Below are 25,666 nucleotides of genomic sequence, written 5' to 3'. Positions count from 1 at the left end.
TTTCCCACCCACCAGAACGTTTTAGATCTTTGAACAGGAGGGGTAGCTAAGAAAGGGATATACAAACCCCAACATGATTCAGTAAATTATAGTTTTAATGTTGACACAAGGAACTTGTGCAATGTTTCCCAGCAAGCAAGCAGTCAGGCTACCTGAAAAACAAGTCCTACTCAGAGGTCTCCAATATTCAATAAACAAGACACTTTGTCAACACACAACAATGTCTTACAGAAAGAACAAAAGCAAGACAAGGACAATGCAGACAAAGGGATTATCAATACAGTATATGGCATATTCTTCTGATACAATTTTTTCCCCTGGTGATCAGTATAGGAAAAACAGTTGTATCAGCAGCTCATAGAACTGAAATATAAATCCTGCTGCCTAAGCATATCTGAGAAGGAAATTGATGGAATCACATCTCCTGTGGTTAGACAATGCGTGTCACATGGCAGTTGTCTGTTTCATCCAGAAATAGGGTGCTGAAGACATCATTAAAAAAGGTAGGGTGGTATTTGCAGGCTCTGTCACAGTCAGGATTAAAGTTCACCTCCAAGATCTGAGGCTGCATAATTCTTCTTCCTGTCCAGGCAAACACAAACATTGCTGCTTAATACAAGCTCTACAGAGATCCCAAATCACTACTTGTCTTTAATCCAGAAATTATAGAAAATGATTGGGAAAAGCATCTTTTGTGACCCAAACTGCCAAGCCAGTAAGGTGTTTTTGTTTCACTGGGTTGGTTTTTATTGGAAGTACAGAAGTATGTTTTACCATCATTATCCAGAGGACAATTATCCAACAGATTCTGCAACCACTGTGCTAATTCAATGCCTCCTCTGGAATGAGAATTTGCAGCCATTCAATATGATCTCCCTGAATCAGCCGTTTTGCTTGTCAGTCTCAAACATCTTCAAGAAAATTCTGCTTCTCCTATCACATCTCAGTACAAACCTTGCTTTTAAAACCTCCTAGGTATTTAGCAGTCCTATTCCTTTAACTGCAGCCACCCCCACCTGCCACTTCATGCCACTAATTTTCTCTTAAAACTTCATCAGTTCTGAATCAAATGCATTCTGTGCCGAGAAAACCAAAGGATTTTGTTTCACATCTGGTGTTGAGATTGTTAAGTGAAGGAACAACCTTCTGATGGATAAGTAAATCCCACTGTGCTTTGCACTGGAGCAACAAAACTCTTTGTCCACAGGCTGCCCACAGCTTTACAGCATTGCCACTGGCAGCACCCCTCACCTTCAAAAGGCCAGGGACCTGTGCAGCTCACGTTCAGCCAGCCATGTAATGTGAGGTTGGTTCTTTACTACAGCAGTTTTCCTCAATCTAGTAATGTTTGTGAGCTGCTTTGCTTATCCCATTCAGGACACCTCTGGGACAGCTGAAAGAGGATCCAGTGTGGATGTAGCAAACCACGTTCAAGCCCTTGTTCCACCTCATCTAAGCAGCAAAGGCTCCATTTTATACCTCCTGTTTCTCAATCATTTCCCTCCATGAAAGCAACTCAATCTGCACAGAATCAGTCCCTGCAGCAGTGGCCATGTGGCATTCACCCAACACACAACATCTAATTGCTCTCCAGGCAAACCTGGGCACAGGCAATCAACTTCTGTGTCCCAGAGAACCCAGTACCACAAGAGGAGAGTATGCTCAGCTCTCTTCAATACTCCCTGGCAGTTCTCTTTTTGTTGGTGCCTCTGCTACATTTTTTCCTCTACAAGAAACACCCTGTCTGGGTCAGGCACACTGACAGAACATTTCTGAGCTTCCTAGTGAGATAACAGATTATTCAGTCTGTCTGGCAGACTTTGCTACCAGTCCTCCAGAGCTGCCTGGAAGAAAGGCTTCTGGGAGGCAGCCATGCTGTGGCACTAACATGAAGAAGCAGCTTCATTCACATGTTCTTGCAGAGACTTGGTAACAGCTGAACGACAGCCCTGGGGATATCAACAGCATTAAATGGTGAATGTGGTCCCTTCCCTGCCATAGTAAGTCACTGTGCACTGATCACTGCTCCAAGCCTGGAAGCCACAGACAATTAGATGTCTCCAAGGTTTTCATAGAGAGTTGGGTATTTCAGACATTTGTTTGGGGTTTTTGTGTGTGTGGTGGTTTGATTGGATTCTTTTGGTTGCCCCCCACCCCTCTGTTTTGCTCTCTTTTTCTCCAAACAGAGAACAAGAGCAGCAGGGAAACAAGGATGCAGCCCAGCAGCTGGCAGCTGCCCCATCACTCCTGTTAAGCAGCATGGCAGATGCCATCCCCACAGATTTGCAACTTCAGGTGTCAGTGGGAGGCAAAGAGAACAGACTTCTGAAAAGGTCCACAAACATAAACAATTCAACATTCTAATAAAGAACTTCTCACCATCTCTGCTGGTGTCCCACTTAAGCATCAAATCAATGGCATATATTGCTCTTGAAGATGGATAATCACAGATGCCAAGAGGGGCAGGTTTAGATGTTGCAACTTGGAACAATTCAGCAAATGCCTTAAAAATACTTGCCTAATTAACAGAAAAAGCAGTGAATTCTAAATGAGCAGTGAGGTTCCATAAAAGCAACACACGTTTCTAATCACTTCATTCACACAGTGTTTTAAAGGGTTTTTATCAATTGCATTACACAACAGATGAAAATCTGCACAGTATTGGCTTCCAAATGTGCATTTACACCTAATGCCAACACAGAGAAAGAACTTAGCACCTGGCAATATCCATGGACTTTTCTGTGGAGCCAGTGCATTTAATATTAAAATTAACCCCCTTCTCAGGCATTATGCCAAGTATTGCACTTAGGTGGAAGGGAAAAAGAAAACCTAGGAGAGTTCTGTGAAGACCAGCAGTACATTTGTGAAGCTCTGGCTTTTTTTCCTGCCTATTCAGTTGTATTCTTGCTTTGTTTTGTTCTGCTCTGCAATGAAAAATCTTCTACCAATTTATACTCCTAAGAAGGGTGGGGGGGAAATGGAAATCCTAAGAATGTATTACATAGGTGTTTTGAAAAGCAGTCAGACATCCAATCTGGAAGTGAAATAAACCAGGAAGAACACGAGAGATGTGAGTTTTAGCACTGAATTTATGCTGCAGTGAACCATTCCCTCTATTTTCTCTACATTTTGGCTAACCTACAAGATGTATTTTGACATCTCTCTTTTCACCCCTTGTAGTCTTTGTCAGGCTATTTTACACCCTGCCATATTCTGAGTATCATTAATTGGATACAAGGGTGTAGTTAAAACAAATGTGAATTAAGTTAGGAAATCAAGTCACAGTTGGATAATTTATGCACTTCTGAATTAATATGCACATAGAAGGGCTCAGCTATCATTCACTCTGTTTCTTCCAGCTCCTAATAAATATGGAAGAATGAAAGAATTCAGTTTTGTGCATGTTTCTGAACCAGCTCTTCACATTCAGCTTTTTCTTTCAAGCACGAATAACAGGAAAAAGTAAAATCAGTGAGAAAGCCCTCATCAGCCTTCCTGCATGTTTTATGGAACTGTAGTATTTGCAGCTTCCTTTTTACAGTCAAGAGATGCCCTGGTACAAGAGAGCCATCTGTGTTCTTGTGAAAAGTCATCTGTGCAAGGAGCAGGGACAGGGCTCTGGCAAGGCTCCTAACACAGAGAAGCTGGGGCAGCAGCAGGAAGCTGCACTTGAGAGTAGTCAGGACTAGCTGTATTGCTAAGTCCAACATAAAGAATTATCATTGTGTGATCATGAAGTAAAATTCTCAAATTATAAAATACAGTCCTGTAACAATCAAGTATTTGAGGGCAGATTACACAAAGTTCCGAAGTAAAGGTTAACATATGATCTCCTTCGTGACACACATGAAATACGTCTTCTAAGAAAAAAAATCCTAACAACCCAAGACTTTTGTAAAAGCTGGTCTGGTGAGTAAAAAAACCCCAAATGGATAATGAATATTTACAAGAGAAAGATGAGTTTCTGACTTACTTGTACTGTTGTCCAAGGATATTCAGGATATTGTTTTTCAAACAGAGGAATAAAGTCTTCACAGTGCACCTGCAACAGTTTAGTAACATCAAAGGCTGTCTTGGTCGGGAGTGACAAGAGAATGGAACATCAAATATATTTGCCATTCATACAAATGCAGGTAGAGAACTAGGGAATTAAGACAGCTCCTGAATACCTTCCTTGTTCCAGGATTTCTTGTTGTAAAAGATCACACTAAAGCTTTGACAATGACAAGCTGTCGTTGTGGGTTCTATTCAGAATGTAGGTTTGTATTACCTTAGATAACCAGAGATGACTGGGGGAAAGAGTCTAGAAAAGTATTTGCTTAGGATTTCAGGGACTTTGAACACACTGCTGAAGTGGATGTGAAACAGACTATTTGCTAACAGCCACAGAGCAGGCATCAGAACATTTTCTACCAACAGAAAGGTGAAGAGAGTCTTTTGGGCTGATTGCTAACCTGTTTCAAGGTCACACCAGGAGCGTAGTTCATGACGGTGAAATGCTTCTCATAGTCATCCAAGTCATCAAGTGAAAACGCCCTAAGGAACAGAGCAACTGCTCAGTTTAAGGGATCCAGCTGCAGCAGATGCAGCCTGCAAGGGGAGGTGAGCACCTGTTGGAGAAGCGCAGCCAGAACACGTCGTAGCTGTAGAGCCGCAGCGGCCGCGCGGAGCGCAGCAGCACCACGTAGCGCACGTCGAACTTCACCGGCCCCACGTCCTCGCGCTCAAACAGCACCGGCTCCTCGATGTATTTGCACACCACCTGCAGCACAGCACAGCACGTGGGACAGCTCAGGTGAGATGCAGGTGTCACTGCACCTTGGTGGCTTAGGGCAGCCCTGCCTGCATTTCAGCTTTTCCTCACAAAGATGCACAAATGCACAGCGTTGCTTTTTGCCACACTCTGACTACGGGGTGCGGAAACATGGAGGCCAGGATGTTCTCATTTTTAAAAGTCACAGATTTCTAACTCTGGTGACCTTGTTGTTTTGCAACAATTGTGAAGCAATTCTGTGTGCATTTCTGTACCCCAGAAAACACATGCAGTCCACACGTCACCAACAAATGGCACTGAAGCGTGCTCCAGTGCTCACACAGTGAGGTACAGGTGGGTGTGGCACGGACACACTGAGGTACAGGTGGGTGTGGCAGGCTCCCTGTGAAAAGCTCCATGATTCGTCTCTGGTTGGCAAAGGTGGTCCTTTGTGCCACTGAGCAGAGCAGTAACAACCAGCCAGGGCACAGAAGCAATAATGTTCCCAAAGTGATGAGCAATTCTAACTATAGCCAATGTGTTTGTCTGTCAGCATGAGGACTGGCTTTACAGCAGCACCACGCTGGAATATCCCTTATTGTCAGGGATATTGTCAAGTTTTATTCTTTACGTAAGACAACATCAGGTTCTGAGTTCATCACTGCAACAACTGGAGTTTACCAATTTGCAACTGAATCTATTCTGAACTGTATGCTTATGGCCAGCATATGAATTTTGAAGAATAAATTTCCTTTGTATTTTCAGATCTCCTTCTACAAAGCAGTTTTTTCAGCTCTGCTTTTTAAATCCCATTCAAAGCTATGCCCTCTCACCTTTGGGCTGCTTTCCCTGTGCCTGATGATACTGCTCAGGTTGTTGGTGATGTGGGTATCCAGGCTTCTGGCCAGGTTCCATGGTTTGCATATCCAGTGATTATCTTCTCCTCTGGGAGAGAAAGAGAGAGAGCGATACCTGTAAGTATCCACCTCATTCATCTGGCTGAACATCCACTTGGCTTGATCCATGTCTTCTCCTGAAAAAAATACTTTATTAAGCTGTTGGCTACAGTGCAAGAATTAAGATTTTTGCTGACAGCTGGGAAGAGTAGGTCTTAGGAATAAGGGAGAGAAAAGGCAGTGGTACCTTTCACAAATTTTTTTTTTCAGTTAGGGCCTAACTCGGTCTCAGTGTTTATCTCCTTCTACTGCATCTGACTCCATCAAAAGGGGAAAAGAGCCCATCAACAGGACAGCATCACCATGAATATGCACAAGTCACAGTGTGGAATTCTTCTGTCAGGAGACTGAGAATGCTCTGGCAGGGTAGTGTGCAATTTTCCAAACTGGTTCCTTACTGACACCTCCAAATCATTCACATGCAATGACACCAGAACTCATCTCTTTGGGAAGAAACCACACAGTGTCTCAGCAGTTCACAATGCAGGAAAATAAAAACACACCACCGTCTCACTTTCTAGCACCCAGACACCTCCAGGGGCAAAATTCTTTGAGATATTCTTGAGAAAATCCAGCAATATGCTGGTCTTTCCATCTATCTTTCCAAGTCAGGTCAGGGTGATGCTTGATGTACTCTCCTCAACCTATTAAAGTATCATAAAGTGAGCTGAACATAGCATTTAACTTCTGTTTGTTTGAAAATTCCTATCACCTCCTTCCCATTCCCTATATACACACTGCATGCACTGTCAGTCCTTGATGCTGAAAAGGAATTAAACCACCACACACTAGGGACACATGGCAGGCGTGCTCTCTCCTGGTCAATGCCAGTCCATAAGAGACTATGTATAGCAAATAATGGCCAAATGAAACACCTGGCACGTGTCACCATAATAAGTAAGCGTCACCAAAGCAGCAACCTTTCAACCAGAGTACTCCATGCCAGACAGAAGAGCAGTAGCTAATGCTCTCTTTCTCTCTTACAAGAAGACAAATCGTAGTTTCCACCCACTTCAAGGCAGCTGCAGCAGCAGAAGTGTGGATTTAAAACCCTAAAGCTCCACAACTGCTTCAGTCTAACACTAAACTTTACTTTCATAACCTTACAGAACCCAAGTACTTTAAACATGTTCTACTCTGGCTTAGTGCAAGAACAACTGCTACTGTCCCCTGGGAAAAAAATCCCACACTTGTTGCAAACACATTTTGAGGCTTTATATATCTGTTAAATACAAGAGGCAAGATCCTGACTAGGAAAAGTGCCAAGGACTTCAACTATATAGTCAAATCACAGCAAAGTTTCTGGGTTTCAAACTGCATTGCTTAACTACTCTTACCTAAAAAAAAAACCTAAAAAGCCTACTTTTCAGGTAAAATTCACTTGAATATAAATGCAGTAAGAGCTAACTCATGGTGGTGCAACAGCTGCCAAGACCAAAATGCGGGCTACTGGTCTTTGGAGGAAAGTGAGATCAAGACAGGACAAAATGTAATGAAGAGGAAACACAAGTCACCTTCTGTCACGTTGCTGGAAGCAGCTGATGAACTGAGGCAATTCTGTCTGCAGGTTAAAAGTCCGAGGCAACCACCTGGGCCCATCTGGTCCTCCAGCTCTTCTAGCAATGGATGCCAGGCAGTCTTTGACAGTCAGGAGGTTCTCACAGGGGAACTGATTCACCATTACCTCAGGCCTCTCCTCACTTAGCTTCCTACAAAGCAAACAAGTGCTTGGTGAAAGGGGAAGGTTGGGGAGGCCTTTGGGAACGCTGTTTTTATAGCAAGGGCATTTAAAAAGGAAGTATTATCAGGGGAATAATAAATCCTATAATTAGTTAACCTATAATCTTTGAAGTGTGAGAAATTGTAGAGGATGTCTGCTTCTCCCTCGTTGTCTGTGAATACAAAACGGGGATGTGTCAGGTTGTTGAGGACTTGCTGAATGTCTGTGAAAACCCTAGAAGAAAGAAGCACATGAAAGAAGAAAAATGTCAGTTTAGTTCCTCAAACTGATCAACTAATGCTTGAATAGAAAAAAAAATTACACTCCAGCATACACTCTCTGTGACAATTTCTTCTTGATCCACAAAAACAATTTAAATTGAAGTGGGATAGATTAAAAAATTGTGACAGATTACCTAAAAATTATCTATTTTGAGACAGTAATCTCAGAGGTAGTTTAGCTCTGACAGTTTAGCTTCATAAAATAACAGTTCAGAAGATGATGACTAAACCCCTGACAGAGAAGCGGTAACATGAATTCACTGTTCTACATGAAATACCCAGAAGTGAGAGTGGCCTTGTGAATACCTTCACTCCTGAAAGAGCTCTAAAAATCAACCTGCTGTCATCCACATGAAAGAAAGTCAGAGGAAATCCTGTCAGCTTAATTCTGTAGCTTCAGAAGATTATTTTTGTTTGTTCAGAACTGTAAATAACCAAAACATATGAAAGTAGGCACATTAGGTATATGCTGGGAATACACAAAACTTTGAGGCTTGATACAAATTCCCTCTCAACCCCATTTAAAATCACACAAAACCCCAACCCAAACCTGACAGACATTTCAGAATGTAACCAAGAACGAGGCAAGTTGTTGCGTATCTTAGGAAATTTCCCCCTCAAATAAAACCAGTGACTTGGATGCTAAAATAAGCAGATAGAAATATGGTTATTTTGATGATTTTATAGCTTAAAGTGAGGCCTCTTGATTGAGAATTCAGCATGTTAACTTAAAAAGCAAGACTGTTTTTTATATCATCCTCATGGTAAGGGAACATTTAAACAGAATAAAAAACCACTAATTTTTTCCATGGGAAACTACTGTATTCTTCTTCCTCTCCAGCTCTATTCTATTCAGTTGTAGAACTTTCCTCTCCTCCTCCACTACTAACCAACTGGAAAATAGATTCCCCTGAGAGACACTTCTCTAAAAAGATGAACTGCAGAAATAGCCCAGTCACAGGGGGAAATAATTTCTTTAAAAAGTAAAGTATGTAAGGTGCTTTGCATAGCCCCATGTGTGAGATATTACAACAGTTATTCTATTTATTCTGAAGCCTATAACTGAGAAGACTTCACTTTGGATGAAGGGAATCAGCCTGTTGAAAGAAGTCACCAGTCCTTCCTCACTGAAGACAAAACAGAACAAAATTAGTATTTCCAGAGAGTCCCACTAGCATTTCTTCCTGCAATTTGTGGCTTCTTGGCTTTTCCTTGTAAGTCTGCACACAAGGGGAAAGTGTAATACCAAATCTGTTGTACTGGATCCACTACAAGTGCTGCCAAACCCACAAGTTCCCCTAACATCCACTGGTTTGGAGCAACTGTTAGTCCTTGCTGGAGTAAAAGGAAATCAAAGTGGTGACCTAAAGATAAAAGGCCAATTATACGATGCTGTAACAAAGTCCTGAAGCATCCAAAATCTCCAAACAAATAGGCAAGAAAGAACACATGCAGCACAAGAACTACCAAAATTGAAGTTGTTCAGAAAATCCAAAATTGGTTCCTTACAAACACATCCTACAAGTCACCATCCTGCAAAGACACAGTGCCAGAGCACTCAGGATTATGTATTTGAAGACTTGCTTAAAATGCAGCACAAAAGAAGTAGTGGAGCTCAATCTAGCTTTAAGTGCAAGAACATCATTGCAATAAGATGAGGGAAGTTCAGATTTGAGAGGAAATAAGGCCATTTCATTTGTTCTAAGGTAATACACTGATACCACCACAAAAATATACAGACTGGTGAGGAATGCACCAAGTCCCATTCTGGCTTTGGCAGATGGCAGAACATCTACACTGCAATCCTGTAGCGTCAGCCAAGCTATTTTGGACCTTTCAGTCCAGTATCAGAGACACACTGAACTAATGAAGCCAGCTAACCATACCTCCCAAATGATGGTTTTTCTCCCCTTGTCTCACTGAAGTCCTGGTAGGGATGCTATGAAGTCTGGGATTAAAGATGACATTCAGTGAAATTATACAAGTAAGATAAATATATTTAGCTGTTACTTAACTTTAAACTCGAAATATTTAAAGCTAAGAAGCAGTTATGAGAATCAACCCCCACAGCACAGAGCTGACAAGACCAACCAAAACAAAGAGTTGCCTCATAACAGCTCTTTGGACATTTTAAAACAGTAACTGATGTAGCTGAAGAGAAACATGAAAGAGAAGATCAAAAGAAACAGAGATGATCAAGCCCAACACAAACTGGAAAGACTTTCCCTAATAAATCTGTCTTTGAAGCATTTAGTTCTTTGATTCTTTTTTTCCATTCAGCAATCAGCCCAGCTGGATAGAACAATCTCCCTAGGGCAGCAGTTACTATGCTACAAGACCTAATTAAACCTATCTCTTTGCTGTATCAAGCTACTTGTACTCACTCCCCTGCTTTTCAGGGTTCAGGTTAAACATTTATTTCATCTTCCACTCTCTGTTTTAGCTCTGCTTGGATACAAGATGACTAAGAATTTGTTCCAGGTTCTAAACCTTGCAACCTGAATTTCTTCTGAATCCCCTAAAACATCAGCAATCCACAAAGGAGAACACAAACATTATTAACAGGCGACACTCATCTACCCAGCTCCAAGTGTTCCCATCTGTCTGCCCAGGGTGACATCCCTAAAACTTTAAATGAGGCCAAAAGCACTGGAAGGCTGCAGCTCCCACTCAATCATCTGGACTCTGAGATGCTGCTCTACCTGCGGAGGAACATTAGTACACAAAATTCAGAGCATGAGAAAGACCTTACAGCCTTCTGTCCAGATATGAACAGGATAAAGAGAGGGAAATCCTTAGGAGTACACTGACTGGGTGTGGATTAAATTCCTTAGAAGAAAAGCAGGAAGAATTTGATGTGTTTTGTCCTCCTTCCTTGCCTAATGTGAATGCCATTCATTTGAAATGTAAAATACAAACTAAAGAGGTAAGCAGTGAAAAATATATCAGTGTTTCCCAACATCCTCAGTATTGCTTTCTGCCTCTATCAGAATGCATCTGCCTTTGACTCCTGTATCTGAGTACATCAGATGAAAAATACCAGCTTTTACTTATCTTCACAGTCATGTAACCCGAGATTTCAGCTACAAATGGAACCTTGACTATCACTGGGCAAGGTAACAAATGCCTCGCCACAAGAAGTGACTTTTTCAGTAGTTCTTCTGAAGAAAAGTTTGTCTAGGGAGTAACAAATCAACACAGGAAGCTGGTGTGTGAGTACACCTACCAAATACATTTAAGCGCAACTTTACAATTTAAGCAAAATGTTTCAAGCAAGAACTGTGATCCCAGTGTCACACTACAAACACCCTGGAGTGCAACTCACAGCACATGCTAAGCAAGGGTTTGTTTTTCTGGAATAAAACCAGTAACAAGGCAGCCTGGCCATGCAGCAACACTGTTTTTGCTCAAAAAAAGTCCCTTATCTTTCCAATGCTCTTCCAGCTTTCTTCTGAAATGGTTTCTCAGCATACAGTCCATTTTTGTAGCAAACACATGTCTAATTTAAAACATCCCAGATTTTTGATAGGATTCCTGTTTGGTAGTGCCATCTGGACAAGGGGAATAGTTTGTTATATTCACACAGCACAGAGCAACCCCTATGGACATACATGCTATAATACAGAAGACAAGTCTTTAAGTGTCTCTTCTACACCTTAAATCACACTTAGTGAAAACAACATGTGTTAAAACATGATGCAACTTTTCTTTCACTCAGAAGATGGCATTTACCAAAAAAAAAAGAAACAACAAAGTAAACGAAATTTATTTTGTCAAAATTATGTGACAATTCATTCACTCTGAAGGATAAATCCAACAGAAGCAACTAGTAAATCAGAATCTTAGGCAAGTGGCTCCATATAAACCCACCTTTAACTTGCCTCTATTGTTCAAAGATGGAAAAGGCTGTTCAGCCTGAACACACTGCAATTACTGCACATAATCCTAGTAAGAAAACATTTTGTTTGTGGATACGTACTTGAAAACTTTGTCTTTGGCATAAACTGGTGGATTTATCGCTACTGGAAGTTTTTCCTTGTTTTCTGCTAAAATTGCCTAGAAAACAGAAAACCACAAAAAGTTAATTCTAGGCAGAATGGAAGAGTCCATTGCATGTCTTACTCCATTCTCTTTGGTGCAAGTGAATTTCAGCAAAGTTACATTTTGACAATTCTATTATGTTGTGTACTATGCTGTTCAGAAAAAGAAAAAGAAAATCAGTACAAGAGCAGAGGCAGAAGGAAATCCTAACAGTAAAAAGAAGTAAGAAATAAGGCTTCAAGACCAGGGCACATCAACACTGCTGAATGACCCTGAGAAATTCTTGTCTCCTAAACATGGAAAAAACCCAAAGAACTCAAATGATAGTCAACCATATACAATGGAAGACAAAGTTACTGTATTTCCAACAAAATGGAAGACTAACCATTTAGTTGTGATACTTTGTTACAGATGACTAAAAAATTATAGGAGGTTGGAAGCTAATTCTGCTCCTGTGAAAATGAGCAAAACATTTTCTGCAGTAACCATGCTTGCAAAGTCTCTCTCCATCCTGTACAGCCCCCCTCTGACTGATAAAAGGAAATACACTTCTGCATCACTGCTAATGCCCTGCAAAAGGCAGCAGCTCCCAGAAACTCTGGGACAGGAGAAGTGCATCTTGAGAAAGAAATGCAGCTGCTGCTGTCCAACAGCTCTGTGAATTCCAGCTGATCCAGACTGGATTCAGCTGATCACAAGTTGCAGTGAGGTGTCTGTCCAGCCATAGATGCACCTCTTTACCTTTAAGGCTGGTATAGCAAAAAAATCCTACATAAGTGGAAAGATAAACAATGGCAATCAAAGATCTTAGACAACACCTTCTAAAACAGATTGGGCAGGAGAAATACAAAATAGTTCTTGCAGTCACCCAAAAAAAAAAAAGGAGCCTGTACTTTTAAGGCGAGAAGATTACAATTCTCAGAACAGTACCAGAGGATGCATTTTTTGCTGTGTTTTTAGCAGCTCAAACCCAGGGAGCTGTTGAAATCTTCCTAGTCCCATGAGATACTTCCTCCAACCCAGACATTTCATTAGAAGCTGCCTCCCCTGAACCTTGTTTCTGCAATCATTGCCCCATCATCGCCCACAGTATCATCTAAGTTACAGCCTTTGTGGTCTGTGTTGGAAACCAGAATTATTAGCAGAATAAAAAGCAGGTATCAAAAAGTTAAGCCAAAATGTTGCTGTGACAACTCTCTCATTATTTTACATATAATCAGAACTGTCAGCAACATGGTATCTCTTTGTAGCTGTGTCACCTTTGGTGTCTAGGGATATGGCATGTCCTGACCTACTCATCACTGACCTGTCACCAGCTGAGACTTTCTCTTACTCTAGACTGTGTAGCAGTAGATGAAAGTTCTGTTGGTTGGCTCTAGCATCAGTAGAGCTCTCATCTCTTCTCAACAGCTGAGGGGCAGAGAAAGTTAAATAAAAAGCTACCTCGAAAAGATGTTTTTAAGGTAGAGTGATAAAGGAGGATACTGGGCTCATTTGCCACACACAGTTCTTTAACTTGACCTGATCATACCAAAACAGAATTAAAACATGCAAAAAAGTTGCCTTGTCTGAAACCAAGGCATTTTTGCCAAGAGAACACCTGTAGGACAAACTGTGGGTGCATTGCTGCTCCTCTGTTAATGCAAAGTACAGCTCTTCAAAAAATCCAAAATCCCAACCAACCAATCTGCCTTAGGTTACAAGACAGCCTAGCTATTATGAGTGTACAACTTTATTTAGCAGAAGCAGGTTAACTTCACTTCTGGCTAGATATTGTTAATAACGAGCCGGATAGAGCATTTTCTGCCTCTCATCCACTATAAAGAAACAGAGAGTTGGGGTATACATTCATCTTTAGAAGCTGTCCTTTGAATGTTATTAGTAGCCAGTACAGCATCCTTTTAGGTATCAGTTTCCTCATTTTTCTAACAGTTGAATTTCATGTAGACATTGCTCATGAAAAGGAGATTCCAAACATTCATTTCACATCCTTAAAGTATCCCAAATGTTTAATAAAAAGGAAACAAACTGAATGAGTACTTTATAAGAATGCCATCAAATTAAAAATGTCTCTGCTCCAATATTTAATGCTTCTATACCACAACATAGCTCAGTATCCAGTCTGAAAATGCAACTTTTCTTAAAATAATAAAACAAATCTTTCTGTAATTCAAGACTGGACAGCAATGCAACAATAACAAATTCAATCAATAATCCTATTAGGCAGTGTATCACATATCTACCTGGAAGATGGATGCCTCATATGTACTACCTTGTAGTGTGCTTATAAAAAAAACTATGCAATACAGCAATAAAATATTAAAACTTGTTTATATTGCTCCACTATTTAAACACTTAGATATTATGTATAAGTGTAAGACATTTCTTGTCTCACTGTGCTTTAAATTTTTTTTTATTTTTTATTTTATTTTAATAGCTGTTCTCTGAATCAGTCTTTAAAAAGAAGCAAAATTGGAATTCTTGCAATGCTTTTCTAGACACTGCCTCTTCTTAAAAGAGGTAAGATATGAAATTAACTTGTTAAAATCATACCTGGTAATGCTCATCTGGTGGCTCTGGAGTAAAACAGCTAACATCCAACACTTCAGCAGGCACCCAAGGTAACAAAACACACTTCCTGATCAGGCGATCCGTCTCCCCGTAAGCGTAATCACGAGTGACTTCATCTGCAGCAAAACCAGGAGAACCTTTAGGAACTGCCTTTCATTTCCCACTGAAAATCTTCACATTACAGCTGTACAGTCAACACCAGCACAACTTCTGTTATTTGAATGAAAAACTAGAGATAACTGAAGAAACATGATAAAAGGAGTATTATTTAGGATGTTTATTTTCTCCACATGATGGAGGCATAGGGTGGCCCCTGATTAAGATTACAGAAATAAATCATTGGCCTGGTGTTTCCCAACTTTCAGAGCCTTTCTGACTCAAAGCTACAAACACAGATTTTAAGAGATTTTTTTAAACCCCTCAGATGACTGAATTTGCAGTTTCACTAATGTAGTGATGCAAGATTTGAATTCACTGTCAATAAAACAATAGCAACATTTTTGGACTGGTAAAAGGTCTCTACCCTAAATTACAGAAATACCAGACAGTGGTATTATATCTGACAGTGTTACAAGAATGCAGCCATTTTGGTCTTGAAACATTTGTTCTACTGTGAAATGCTCAATGATTTTGTAAGAACTGGTCCATTTTCTATTGCAAGCACTAAAGTAAACCCCAGCTCCTCAGAAACACACTTACCACCAGTTTCAAGGTCTCTCAAAGGCCAGAGAACCGTGTAAGCAATTTGCTGAGGCATATAAAACAGAGGTGCTGCTGCAAAACTCGGCTGGTCTGAATGCTGAATGCGTGATCCAAATTCATCCATGATGTACCAGACAGGAACCTTCTCCTCTGCAGTCTGTACGAACAAGCAGAGGGAGACATCTTGCACACATGGACTGCAGGAAAAGCTCCATGAGACAGAGGCACTGGCAGAACCCCTACACCACTTCTCAGATTCCTGCTTCATCCTCCTCTTTCTTGTGCTACTGCTATTGCCTACCAGACCCGCTTTCCCTGAACCAATCCAGCTGCTTAAGACAGCTAAACCAGCAGAAGGCTGCTTGGTAGGATTAGTTTTCCTTCAGTTTCTCTCAGAATCTATCAGCTAAAAAGTGTTTGAAGTTTAGGAGTGAAGGAGAGCAACGCTGCCACCTGCAACAACAGCTGGCTGCGAGTGTTGAGGCTGCAGCATCAAAGCGCCCCTTCCTGCAACACTCGTCATGAAAAAATCCTGAGTAGAAAATAAACTTTAAATTGCTTGGTAGCACTAATGTGGTCTTTTTATGGAGGCAGAAATGGAGCAGAGAGGCTAGACTTGACATATTTCCCAGAAAAGTGAACAGAGGACAAGTTCAACTACAGGTTGAATTGTCTTCTGGAAAATCACTTTCCAAGTGGTAAAACAGGTAATTCCATTTCACTCACAAGCTATTCATGACAAATTGAGAAACAAAGAGATAGGCTAGAAAGACTCACAGATACGTTCTGATTTCCCTTTCATATAAGGAAAAAGTCACAATGAATCCCCTTCTAAGGGATTTTTCTGACCTGATTCTACTGTGAGTTAAATTTGAGCTTAAATGACAAAGATGACCAGTCCAGAGAACAATCTCAAACCCGGAGCTAATAGGGGCAGTCTGCTCATGCTCTCACTGCTCAGGCCATTCTGCAGGGGCTGAGGCCAAAGAATTCACTATTCTCCTCTTTAATTCAAAGACCCAAAAAAACCTTGAAGCTCCACTGCAAACCCTACAATAGGGCTTTCACCTCCACCCTAAGGGCTGTATTCCCTCAAAAATGGCATGTGTGCTCTTGAAGGTGCTTGAAGGCTCAAGACATACTGGTACAGTGCTGAAGGACTACAGAGGGCAGGGTGGCCAAATCTGGTGTGGTCTTACCCACGCACCCTAAAAGTAGCATCTGCTCTCCTTCCAATTGGAAGGAAGGCCTGTAAGGATCTTTGTTAACATTCATGTATTGGAACACATCCACCCCAAAATTTTTAGCATCCCGTAGAGTCTTACCCCTTGAGAGAGCTGGTAGGTCTGGCTGTACTTCCACATTTCCTGCAGCACCTGCTCGATGCTGCCCTCGTCCGGGACCTCTCCGTGGAAGGGGATGCCCATGAGGTTGGCCATCCTGTGCAGCAGGCCGGGCACGTGGCGCAGCTGGTGCCGCGCGTGCTCCGCGCGGTACGTCCAGGCGTGGTCGACGAGGAACACGCTGCAGGAGAGTTTGGCTGCTGTTACACCCCAGGGCTCTCTCACACACACAGACACATGCTCTGAACAAAAGCTGCGTTTCCCTGGAGATGGTGTGATAGCTAATCTGCTCTTTGACTCACAAGGTCACTCCCAGAGCACACACTGTGGCACTGCAGGGCAGGAGCGACTTTCCAGCAGCAATTTACACTCTGGTTTTGCTCTAGAAAGTTTATGGTGCATTAGTGAGCATTTCCACAAAAATGAGGAGCAGATAAAGAACATGCACTCAGTTTGTGAGCTTATTCCCTTTAAAAGCCAGGAACACAAATGCCTTCCCTTTTTATCACTATTAACTCTACTGCATCAACCTGATATTCTTGCCTTAATCAGGAAAACAATACACTGTTTTGAAAAATTACTTGAGGACAGGGTTTGTGACACCCACTGTCATCTGTAAAGCCAGGTGGATAAGTCTGATCATCAGAAGCCTGTATATGCTATTAAAACAAAATGAGCAATAAATTTTGATTGTTTCTATTTGTTTTGCTTTTTTTTTCCTTTGGGTAGAGGTGGGGTGTGTCACCAAATTATTTTTAGAAAAAAATGCATTGCTTAAAACAATTACAATCTAACCCAAAATAAAACCATACATATCTGGCACAGCTTCCCTTGACAAGTTCAACCCTTGCTTAGGCTGCACGACTTTTAGAAAAAAACACAGTTTTTCAAACAGAAGGGCTCTTCACATTTGGTTATATAATCTGACTGAACCAATACAGTGAACAATCCCAATTCTACTTGATGGCAAAACCCCCAAACCACACAAAAAACCCTCCACAACACCCAGATTTCAGAAAGCTAAAAACATGTCAGATGTCACATAGGGCAAATATGGTTGAACAATGATTGTATCCCAGATTCCACACACACATGAAACTTCACTTAATTTTAAAATTAAAGGCTCCAGAGAATGCTAAGGTCAAGCTCTTCCAAAATGTTAGCGAACAGGTGTGTTGGTGTTCTGCTCCCATACTGACACACCTGAATGCTGCAAGGAATCCAAGATAATCACAGGAGCTGGTTTTGAACTTGATAATTTAGAGTGTATTCTCAGATTTAGAAAGGTGATTACTTAGGTTAAGGCAAGGATGTAAAGGCACATGCCTATGATTCTTTGTTGGTTTTACTCATTAAGCCTAATTAAAAGTTTCAGGTTTTGCATGTTTACCTAGGAACTAAAAGGTATGAAAGGTGTCACAGAAGTTTTACAGAACTGAGGAGAACTGAATTTAGATCTCCAGCAGAGATTACTTCATCTCACTGCTTTTTATTAATGTATGACAAATACCCTGCTCTATGTTTGAAACCAGTAAGAACACAAAAAGCAGTATTATAATATAAAGTTATTTCTTACAAAACTTTATACTGGATTTAGAGGCCTCCTAGTCTTATATTCATGACAGATAAGCTGATTTCTAAGCAAGAGAACAGTATTTTGATACATTCAATTCCACATGCATGCACACAACCACTCTTGAATTCCACTTTAGCCAACTGAAGGAAATGTAAATCCACAGAATATTACTGTGAGTACCTTCTTGGCATGAGATTTGTGAAGATCACAAGTATTTCTTTGGTTTTGTTCTCCACAGGCACACAGTCTTGCAGATACAAAGGTTTGCTTTATTTCTGCAGAAATCATTGCAAGGTTGCCTTTTCCTTATTTTCTCCCTGAGTTTACTAAAACCAATTTCTAAGTATCTTCCTGCATGATTTAAAAAGGAACCACATTAAGGTATTTGCACTCCCAGTACCCTTTGCAAGGTGTGCTTCATAGCATTCATCTTTCCTCAAACATGCAGCTATGTCTTAGAGTTGGAAAAGAGGATTTCTGAATAGAATCCAACAAGTCTCAGAGCAAACTCTCAGCATTACTTTAGTGTTTCACACCACTCAAAGACTGAACACTATTCTCAAAATCACAGCTCACCTATTGGGATTGGAGGCTTGAAGTCCATTCTCATTTGTTACAATAACTTTGAAACAAGGTCCATTTCCAGGATTTGGTTTCTTTTTAAATTCTTCTTCCATTTCTTCATCAACTTCTTCCTCCTCATCCACCTCTTCTACTTGCATTATTCCAAAGTAGTCACCAGCATCAAATATCTGAGATGGAAAGTGCACAAAATATCATGCAACTGGATAAGGCAGCACCCTGATATGCACAATGAAACACCTGCAGACATTTCTTTCCTGTAATCTGATTAAAAAGGGCATTTTTAACTTAAGAGATGAATGAACAACAGTATTTATTCTTTCACACTTTAACAGAGCTGTTTGGGAGGTTTCTTTAATTAATGTTGTTAGGAAGCTTTGTTGGTTTCTTTGGCACAAACAGGTCTACTAATGATTATCTATCAGTTTAACGCCTCATTAAGAATTTTAGAGGCTGAAAACAGAATACCTTTGCTCAAATCAGTAATTTAAGACCTGCAAAACTGAGTGTTACCTAGGCTCCACAACCATACTAAAGTACACTTAGGTCCCTGAAGAAAAAGAGCTTTTCCCAACTGAGTTCTGAACCAGTTAAGAAATCTCAGCCTGTTTCCATTTCTCTTCTTCCCCTATAAAGGGAACTATCAGTGCTCACTCACTCCCAGGTAAATTGGGAGATTCCTTATACTGCTATATATAAAGTTAAGTTTCATACACTTATCTCTACTAAGGTGCTGAAAGGGGTTTGTTTACACTTTTGCCTACTCTGGATGCAGTAACTTCATCTAGAACATACAGAAATGAGGGCAGTCTCCACACAAGGCTCCCTTGCCAAACAGTGGGCTTGCATATCTGGCAGAACCAAGACCTTGCTGACAACTTTCATCATTTCCAAATGAACATATACTTTTAGGAAGACAAAAATAGGTAAAGCCTCAAAAGACTGTTGAAATGTTTCAGAGAGAATTATTTTGCTGGAATCACTCACACACTACCTAATAAACCAGGCATGGGCAGACAAATCCTCTGCCTCAATCTAATTTGACTAAAAAGTAGCAGGGAGGGAGAAAGGTCTGAAGTGTGAGCTCTGGAGATGCTGGTTCAACACTCCAAACCTGCAATGGTTCAACACAGAGCCTGCAATGCCACATTACTGAAAATCATTACTTTTATATATTGACAACTTCTTAGCTGTAAAATGCCAGTGGCAGCAACAAGCTTTCATTTAATCAGGTGAGTGTTTCTATAGGACAATTAATTTTGCTGGGCCTCAACGGGAGGGTGAGGAAATCAACTCCACAATTGTGAAGAAAGGCCACCTAGAAAAAGCAGACAGCTGCTCAAAGAGGGAGTGTCCACCATTACAGGGAGGAAGACACCAGGGGAACAACAGCTACTTCTCATCTTAAGCCACAGTTCACAGAGCAGATCCAAGTGGAGAAGTATCTGAAATTCCCTTCTGAGGAACAGGGGATGGTATTTTCCTCTGGGATGGCTAAAGCCATGGGGAGGGGGCCATGGTGGATAAAAAAATCATAGAATGTCTTGGGTCAGATGACCTTAAAAGCTCATCTCAGTTCCATCCTTGCTGCCATGGGCAGGGATGCCTTCCAGATGCTAACAACAGCTAGCAGCTATTAGCTGTTATGAGCACACAGCTTCTCAGCTAAATGCTAAGGAGATGCTAACAGTATGTTGGCTAACATACATACATATGCATTTTTTAGGGTAAAGAAAATCACTCTGCAAACAAACTTACTAGAGATTAAAACCACACCTACTTAAAAAAAAAATCAGAAACTTAGTTTCTTTCACTTCAGCAGGTATCAAAATAGCATTTCCAATTTTTTCTAGTTTTCCAGTTGCTTGAAGAGGATAACATTACTCAGTAGTAAGCAGTATCAAAACCTCCTGCTGTTCTAATAGTAGCCTCCAATGTTTTTTTAAGTCTCTGCATGGTTGTCTTGAAAATTTGTAGTTACTGAAATTCATGTAGCTGCAGGCAGGTCCCAGAAAAAGGAAGAGCCCTTCCCTGCGCTCACAACTAATTTTTGTCAGGTTGGCTCCCAGCTGGGTGAGCTCCTTGGTCTGGTTCAGGGCACAAATGCTAATCCCAGCCCATGGCAGCCAGCAAAAGCAGTGTGCCAGGAAACATGTTCCACTCTTCCCTGAAGTGACACTTCAGTGCTCCTGCCTGGATCAAGGGCCATCCTCAACAACCTAATTAGGCAGCAAAGAAGCGACAGACAAGTGACTGGGAGTCATCAGAAAATGAAGAGTGTAAGTATGACTCAGGGGAGCCACTTGACATGTGCTGCAGTGTGGCACTGTGTGTGCTTGCCACACTTGGCTTTTGTCTTAAGGAGTTTGTGAGAGAGGGATAGGACGGGAGCCAGCAGCTCACTCAGCTTCAGCCTTCCCTCACCACAGGCTCCACCCGTTTACCAAACACCCGCAATGAATATCAACTTCCTCCACAACACTAAGGGGAAGCTGTTGCATTTACATTTTATTTTAGTTTTTGTATTAAATATAATCTCAAGACTGAAAAATGAAGCGATTCCAAATGCCCTAAGCCAAAGTTTTGGTCTTTCCCTCTGACAAATTATCAGATACATGAGGCTGTAGCAGTTGCATTTAGCAAAAAATCTCCCCTTTTAATACCTTCACAGAATTATGCTTAATGAAAAATTTCTCCTAGAGAATTTATAACCATGTCAAAGTGAACTATGTTTATTCCTCACCCAAAGCAAATCACACTTCTCACAGCAGCAGCAGCTCAAGACCACCTTAATCAGCGGCTTTTTGTGAGGGTTTTGTTGTTTTTTAAACTTGTAATTGATAATACCGGCAGTTCAGCAGATCACTGGTGGGTCTGGCAGAAGCACCTTGTCAGTGTGGATACACAGATAGTTTTGTGTCTCCTCTCTTCCTCCCTCCCTTTGAGCCAGGCTGTCACACTGAACCTATTAACACAGAAGCTCCATTAAGGGAATCTTAAGTAAGCTCCTTAAGCAAAAACCAGCTAGATAAGATCACACCATCAATCTGAAAAGTAATCTCTGGCTTGAAGCAGAACAGGCAGAGCTCACATGAAGTATTCCACCAGAGCAACCAATAACCTCTAGACAGCAAAAGGGTACCAACACATTCCAGTGTCACAACTGCTTGCAAGCAAAACATGTTTGGGCAAAATCTCTCCCTCTTCATGTTCAGGTGCAGTTCCAACCTAACCAACCCCAGCAAACCAGAGACCTTGATACCAAAGCAGGCACATGTCATGGCAATTACCACACAGGCATCTCCAGCAAATTCTTTTAAGGCCCACTGCAAAATGCTTTGAAGGCCACAGGCAACCTCTGAGCAACAGGCTGCCTTCCACTGCTCTGGAAAATAAAGTCGAGCAGTATTATCATGCTGTATTCCTTCTAGTAATTAATTAAGAGCCTCCATTTCTAACTAGGATGAAACTAAGCAGTCTTTTGCCAGCAGCACATGAGGGCTACAAAAATCTTCCTGCAATCCAGAGAAGCCTGCAAAATAACTTAGTGTATGGCTGGAATAGAAAAAGAATGAATAAAATTAGATGCAGGCACTGTATTTTCCAGGCTCATAAACATACTATACACAGTTTATCCAATAGCATAAGAAACAACCACTACACTAGAAATAGAATTTTAGTACTTATAGTGAATGATTACACATGCATGTATTTTATTTTTCAAGTTTCTGCCAGAAACACAAAAAGAATTTCTTCCCAACAGATGCTGAACGCTAAATGCAAAACAAATAAATAAAGGCAGGTTTACCAATCTAGCAGTTATACCATGTTTTGAATGAGCAATCCAATTACATAATGCTCTCAGAAGGAAACCTGCTCCAGCAGATCCCAAGGTAAATTAAAAAAACCCCAAACCCTCCACTTCTCACAGGCTTTGGTGTACACAGTGGAGGGAGGGTGCATTCACTCTGTATGTTGAAATACCTGTGACAGTGCTGGAAAACAGCTGCTTGGGCTGGGTTCTAGAGGTATTGATGCAAGAGATATTTTTATCTGTATTACACATGCAAAGTTTTCAAGTTCTATGCTTGAAAGTTTTAATCTTTGCAGCAGGTTAGGACAAATGAAAAATTCCTCCCATTTAACACATGTAACAAGGAAAGTCATCCTATGCTCTACATTGCCCAGGGTTTTTGCCCCTGAGTTATAAACTTCATTACCTAAATTCCCAGAACCATTTCACCCCTTCCCCTCACCTCCTTTTCTTTCTTTACTGCTGCTCCTCCAGCCATTCTGCATGGTCCTGTTCTAAGTAAGGTCCTGTAGCTCTGTCTCTACCTCCTCAAGAGGCAGAGACAGTAACTTTACCTCCCAGTCCACAGCACTCCTCACAGTAACTTTTCCTGGACAACCCAATCTTCTCAATATCCTTATGCCCTTCTTCTGGATAAAACCCAGAAGCTGCAGCAGCAGAGACAAGCACTCTCAGCAGCTTTCTTTATCTTCCAAAGCTCCCTGAAATAATTAAGTCTCTTTTTCCACACACACTGGGACATTTAGTACAGAAGAGCCTGCTCAGCCACTACTGCAAGTAAAATGAAGCAGCAGGAGCAGTCTGCTGCCTTAGGGCACGTGCTTTCTTCCTTCTGCCTTTCCTCATCCCAGCCTCCTTAAAAACATCAGCACCACGGATCTCTTCTCACTCTATTGTCTTACCTTCTCAGTGTTACACCCTCCCTGCAAAACTGGTAACAAGCAAGGATTTCAGCCACAGGTCACAAATCTCAAGTCTGCATTAGGTCACAGCACAGATTCAGTTTGCTACCTCCAGCTTCATATCGGCACGTGGAAACACAAGAGGTCTCAACTTTGGGTTTCCTTGGCAGCTTTATACTGCCTTCTGTTCCATCCTCTTCCAGGACATCCCTTCTCCTACCCCCCTACCTAAGCAGAGCAGCAGATATTTCTGCTCCAAGTCCCTTGCATGAATACTTACTGAGGGGGGTGCAATTCCACAAGGAGTTTGTGACTGGGTATATGCTTGAGATAATACAGATTTTCTGTAATCTTCTCTGTAATAAACACATACTCCTGTTATTAACAGTATACACAAGAGACTGAAAGCAGCAGGAATGTATTCAGATCCTTCCTGACTATAAACACTCATATAATGACTTGCAATCCTTTTCTCCTATCCCTACTTTGAAGCTGAGATAGGGAAAAGAAGCACTCAGGTAATTAGAAATTACTTTACCTGTACACGGGTGTTAAACTGCAGTTCCCTCACCTTCCCTACCATCCTATACGACCTGTTCAAACTTCTCACCCCATCTCACCCATTTCTTCACTGCTTATCCTGCCTTCCAGCAAACCACTAGTTGCTTTCTCCCCTTATCAGATCGCTTTCTCTCCCCAGGACTAGAAGTTCACCTCATTCATATTTTCTTCTCTAGGTCGACTCCCCCAGACTTCCTCAAGCACTCTCAACTCTCCAGACGAAAGGCTTTGGGTTACGTCTCTTTCCTGCCTCAGTTCCCTGTTCCTTTACTCCCACAAATCAAAGACAGCTTTCCTCATCACTGAGGCTGCGCTGCAGATGTGCAAACCGAAAAAAAAATTCTAAATACAACCCGTGTCTTTACAATTTGTTTAAAACCACTCCTTTTCTTGTCTTTGTTTCTCTTCCCCTTCTCATCACAAAGCTCCAGGAAGCAAGCAGATGGCTGCTACAAAGGTGAAAAGGGACACTCCACCCTGCAGTGTGCCTGTGCCTCCACACCCCCTCTAGTTCAGGGCCAGGGGTCAGCTTCCCGTGAGGAAAACTGCCCCAGCCAGGTAACTGCACACACGAGACGCGCTGGCTGAGCTCTGCACAGCTGGGACTGGCCGCAGGGCAGATCTGCGTGGAAGTGAACTGGAGAAAAACATTAAAAATCAGGCAAAAGCCAATCCAAACCGTAACGGATTAAGATATGACAACATCCTGAGTCTAACACTACTACCGTTGCTGTTTTTCCTTAATTCTCTTTGGCATAAAAAGCTGGAGGGTTGAGGACACTGTCCTGCATTTGCCCGGGACAGAGTTCATTTTTTTCTTAGTAGAGTGCTGTGGTTTTTTTAGATTCACCACCTCTCTCCAGTACTGCATCTCTAGTTACCAGGATTTCCAAAAGCTTCCAAACTTCACGCCGACAACAAAAGGACGTAATCAGATATGCACAATACACCTGACGTCTTTTACAGCCCCGAGCTGCAGTCTCGGTAACACAACCCGCGCCGTGCCTTTCCCACTGTCCCCTGCTAAGCAACGCCGTGACTCTCCTCTCTTCTCCACCCAGGGCTGCAGGGGCTGCCCTCAGCACGGCTCTCCACGGCCACGTCCCACGGCCTCCGCTCGCCCCCATCTCGGGGCTGCTCCCTCAGCGCCGCTCGCCCCCGGCTCGGGGCTGCCCTCCGGGGCTGCGCCCTCAGCGCCGCTCTCCCGTGCGGAGCCGCCCCCAGCGCCGCTCTCCCGTGCGGAGCCGCCCCCAGCGCCGCTCTCCCGTGCGGAGCCGCCCTCAGCGCCGCTCTCCCGTGCGGAGCCGCCCCCAGCGCCGCTCACCCACCTCTCCGCGCAGCTTGCGGCTCAGGCTCTCCCAGTATTGCGTGGGGACCCGCGATGCGCGAAGCGCGGCTCCGTGCAGGGCCACGAAGGCCGCCAGAGCCTCCTCACCCTCTCCCGCCATGGCCGGGCCGGAACGCGCCGGGCGGGGCCGAGGGCGGGCGGGGAGGCGGGAGCGGCGCTCGGGGCGGTCCCGGGGCCGCGGGGGTTCGGCCCTGGAACGGGGAGCGGGCCGGGGGCTCGGGAGTGCTGGGCCGCTTTCAGACGCTCGAGGAGAAGGGGCCTGAGGAGGCTTCAGTCGGCTGGGCAGATGCTGGTTCTGATTCTTTTTTGTTCTTCTCTTGCCCTTGAGCGTTTATAAAATTCACAGCATTCGTGGTGCAGTGCTGGCCACAAGATGTTTTTTATTTCCCCGGTGTGGTAGGGACTCTTCTGGAAGGCCCCAGCCATATCCCCTGAAGTGGTTTATGGGTGGGGTATGAGGCATGGCAGGCACTGGTTGCTGGCCACAGCAGTGGGAATTGCTCTCTCTGAGTTGTG

At 42.4% G+C, this 25,666-nt stretch overlaps 1 protein-coding gene across 2 annotated transcripts; it reads right to left on the bottom strand.

The window, feature by feature from the left end:
- Positions 1 to 74: 74 nt before the first annotated feature.
- TTLL12 (tubulin tyrosine ligase like 12) lies at positions 75 to 25,288 on the bottom strand. Of its 2 annotated transcripts, none has more exons than XM_068190616.1 (14): positions 25,131 to 25,288; positions 18,520 to 18,695; positions 16,350 to 16,548; positions 15,022 to 15,181; positions 14,305 to 14,438; positions 11,690 to 11,766; positions 7,547 to 7,663; positions 7,224 to 7,418; positions 5,587 to 5,698; positions 4,611 to 4,762; positions 4,455 to 4,536; positions 3,974 to 4,042; positions 2,380 to 2,518; positions 75 to 582 (listed from the first exon to the last, which is right to left on the bottom strand). In XM_068190616.1, the coding sequence occupies exons 1-14, from the start codon at positions 25,248 to 25,250 to the stop codon at positions 431 to 433; spliced, it is 1,884 nt and encodes a 627-aa protein (XP_068046717.1). In that variant the 5' UTR covers positions 25,251 to 25,288; the 3' UTR covers positions 75 to 430. The 2 variants fall into 2 exon arrangements, with proteins under 2 accessions (XP_068046717.1, XP_068046718.1); XM_068190617.1 differs by lacking the exon at positions 25,131 to 25,288 and adding an exon at positions 22,782 to 22,850.
- Positions 25,289 to 25,666: the final 378 nt, after the last annotated feature.

Source organism: Anomalospiza imberbis, chromosome 5 (assembly GCF_031753505.1).
Source record: "Anomalospiza imberbis isolate Cuckoo-Finch-1a 21T00152 chromosome 5, ASM3175350v1, whole genome shotgun sequence".
In the NCBI taxonomy this organism is placed as follows: domain Eukaryota; kingdom Metazoa; phylum Chordata; class Aves; order Passeriformes; family Viduidae; genus Anomalospiza; species Anomalospiza imberbis.
Note: the sequence above shows the minus strand (reverse complement) of the source record. Positions and strands in the feature narration are given on the sequence as shown.

Coding starts and splice junctions, on each gene's coding strand:
- TTLL12 (XM_068190616.1), bottom strand. CDS start 25,250: ATGGCGGGAGAGGGTGAGGAGGCTCTGGCGGCCTTCGTGGCCCTGCAC. Junction 18,696..25,130: donor GCCGCAAGCTGCGCGGAGAG/GTGGGTGAGCGG, acceptor TTTCCATCTCAG/ATATTTGATGCTGGTGACTA. Junction 4,537..4,610: donor TGGCTGCGCTTCTCCAACAG/GTGCTCACCTCC, acceptor TCTGTTCCTTAG/GGCGTTTTCACTTGATGACT.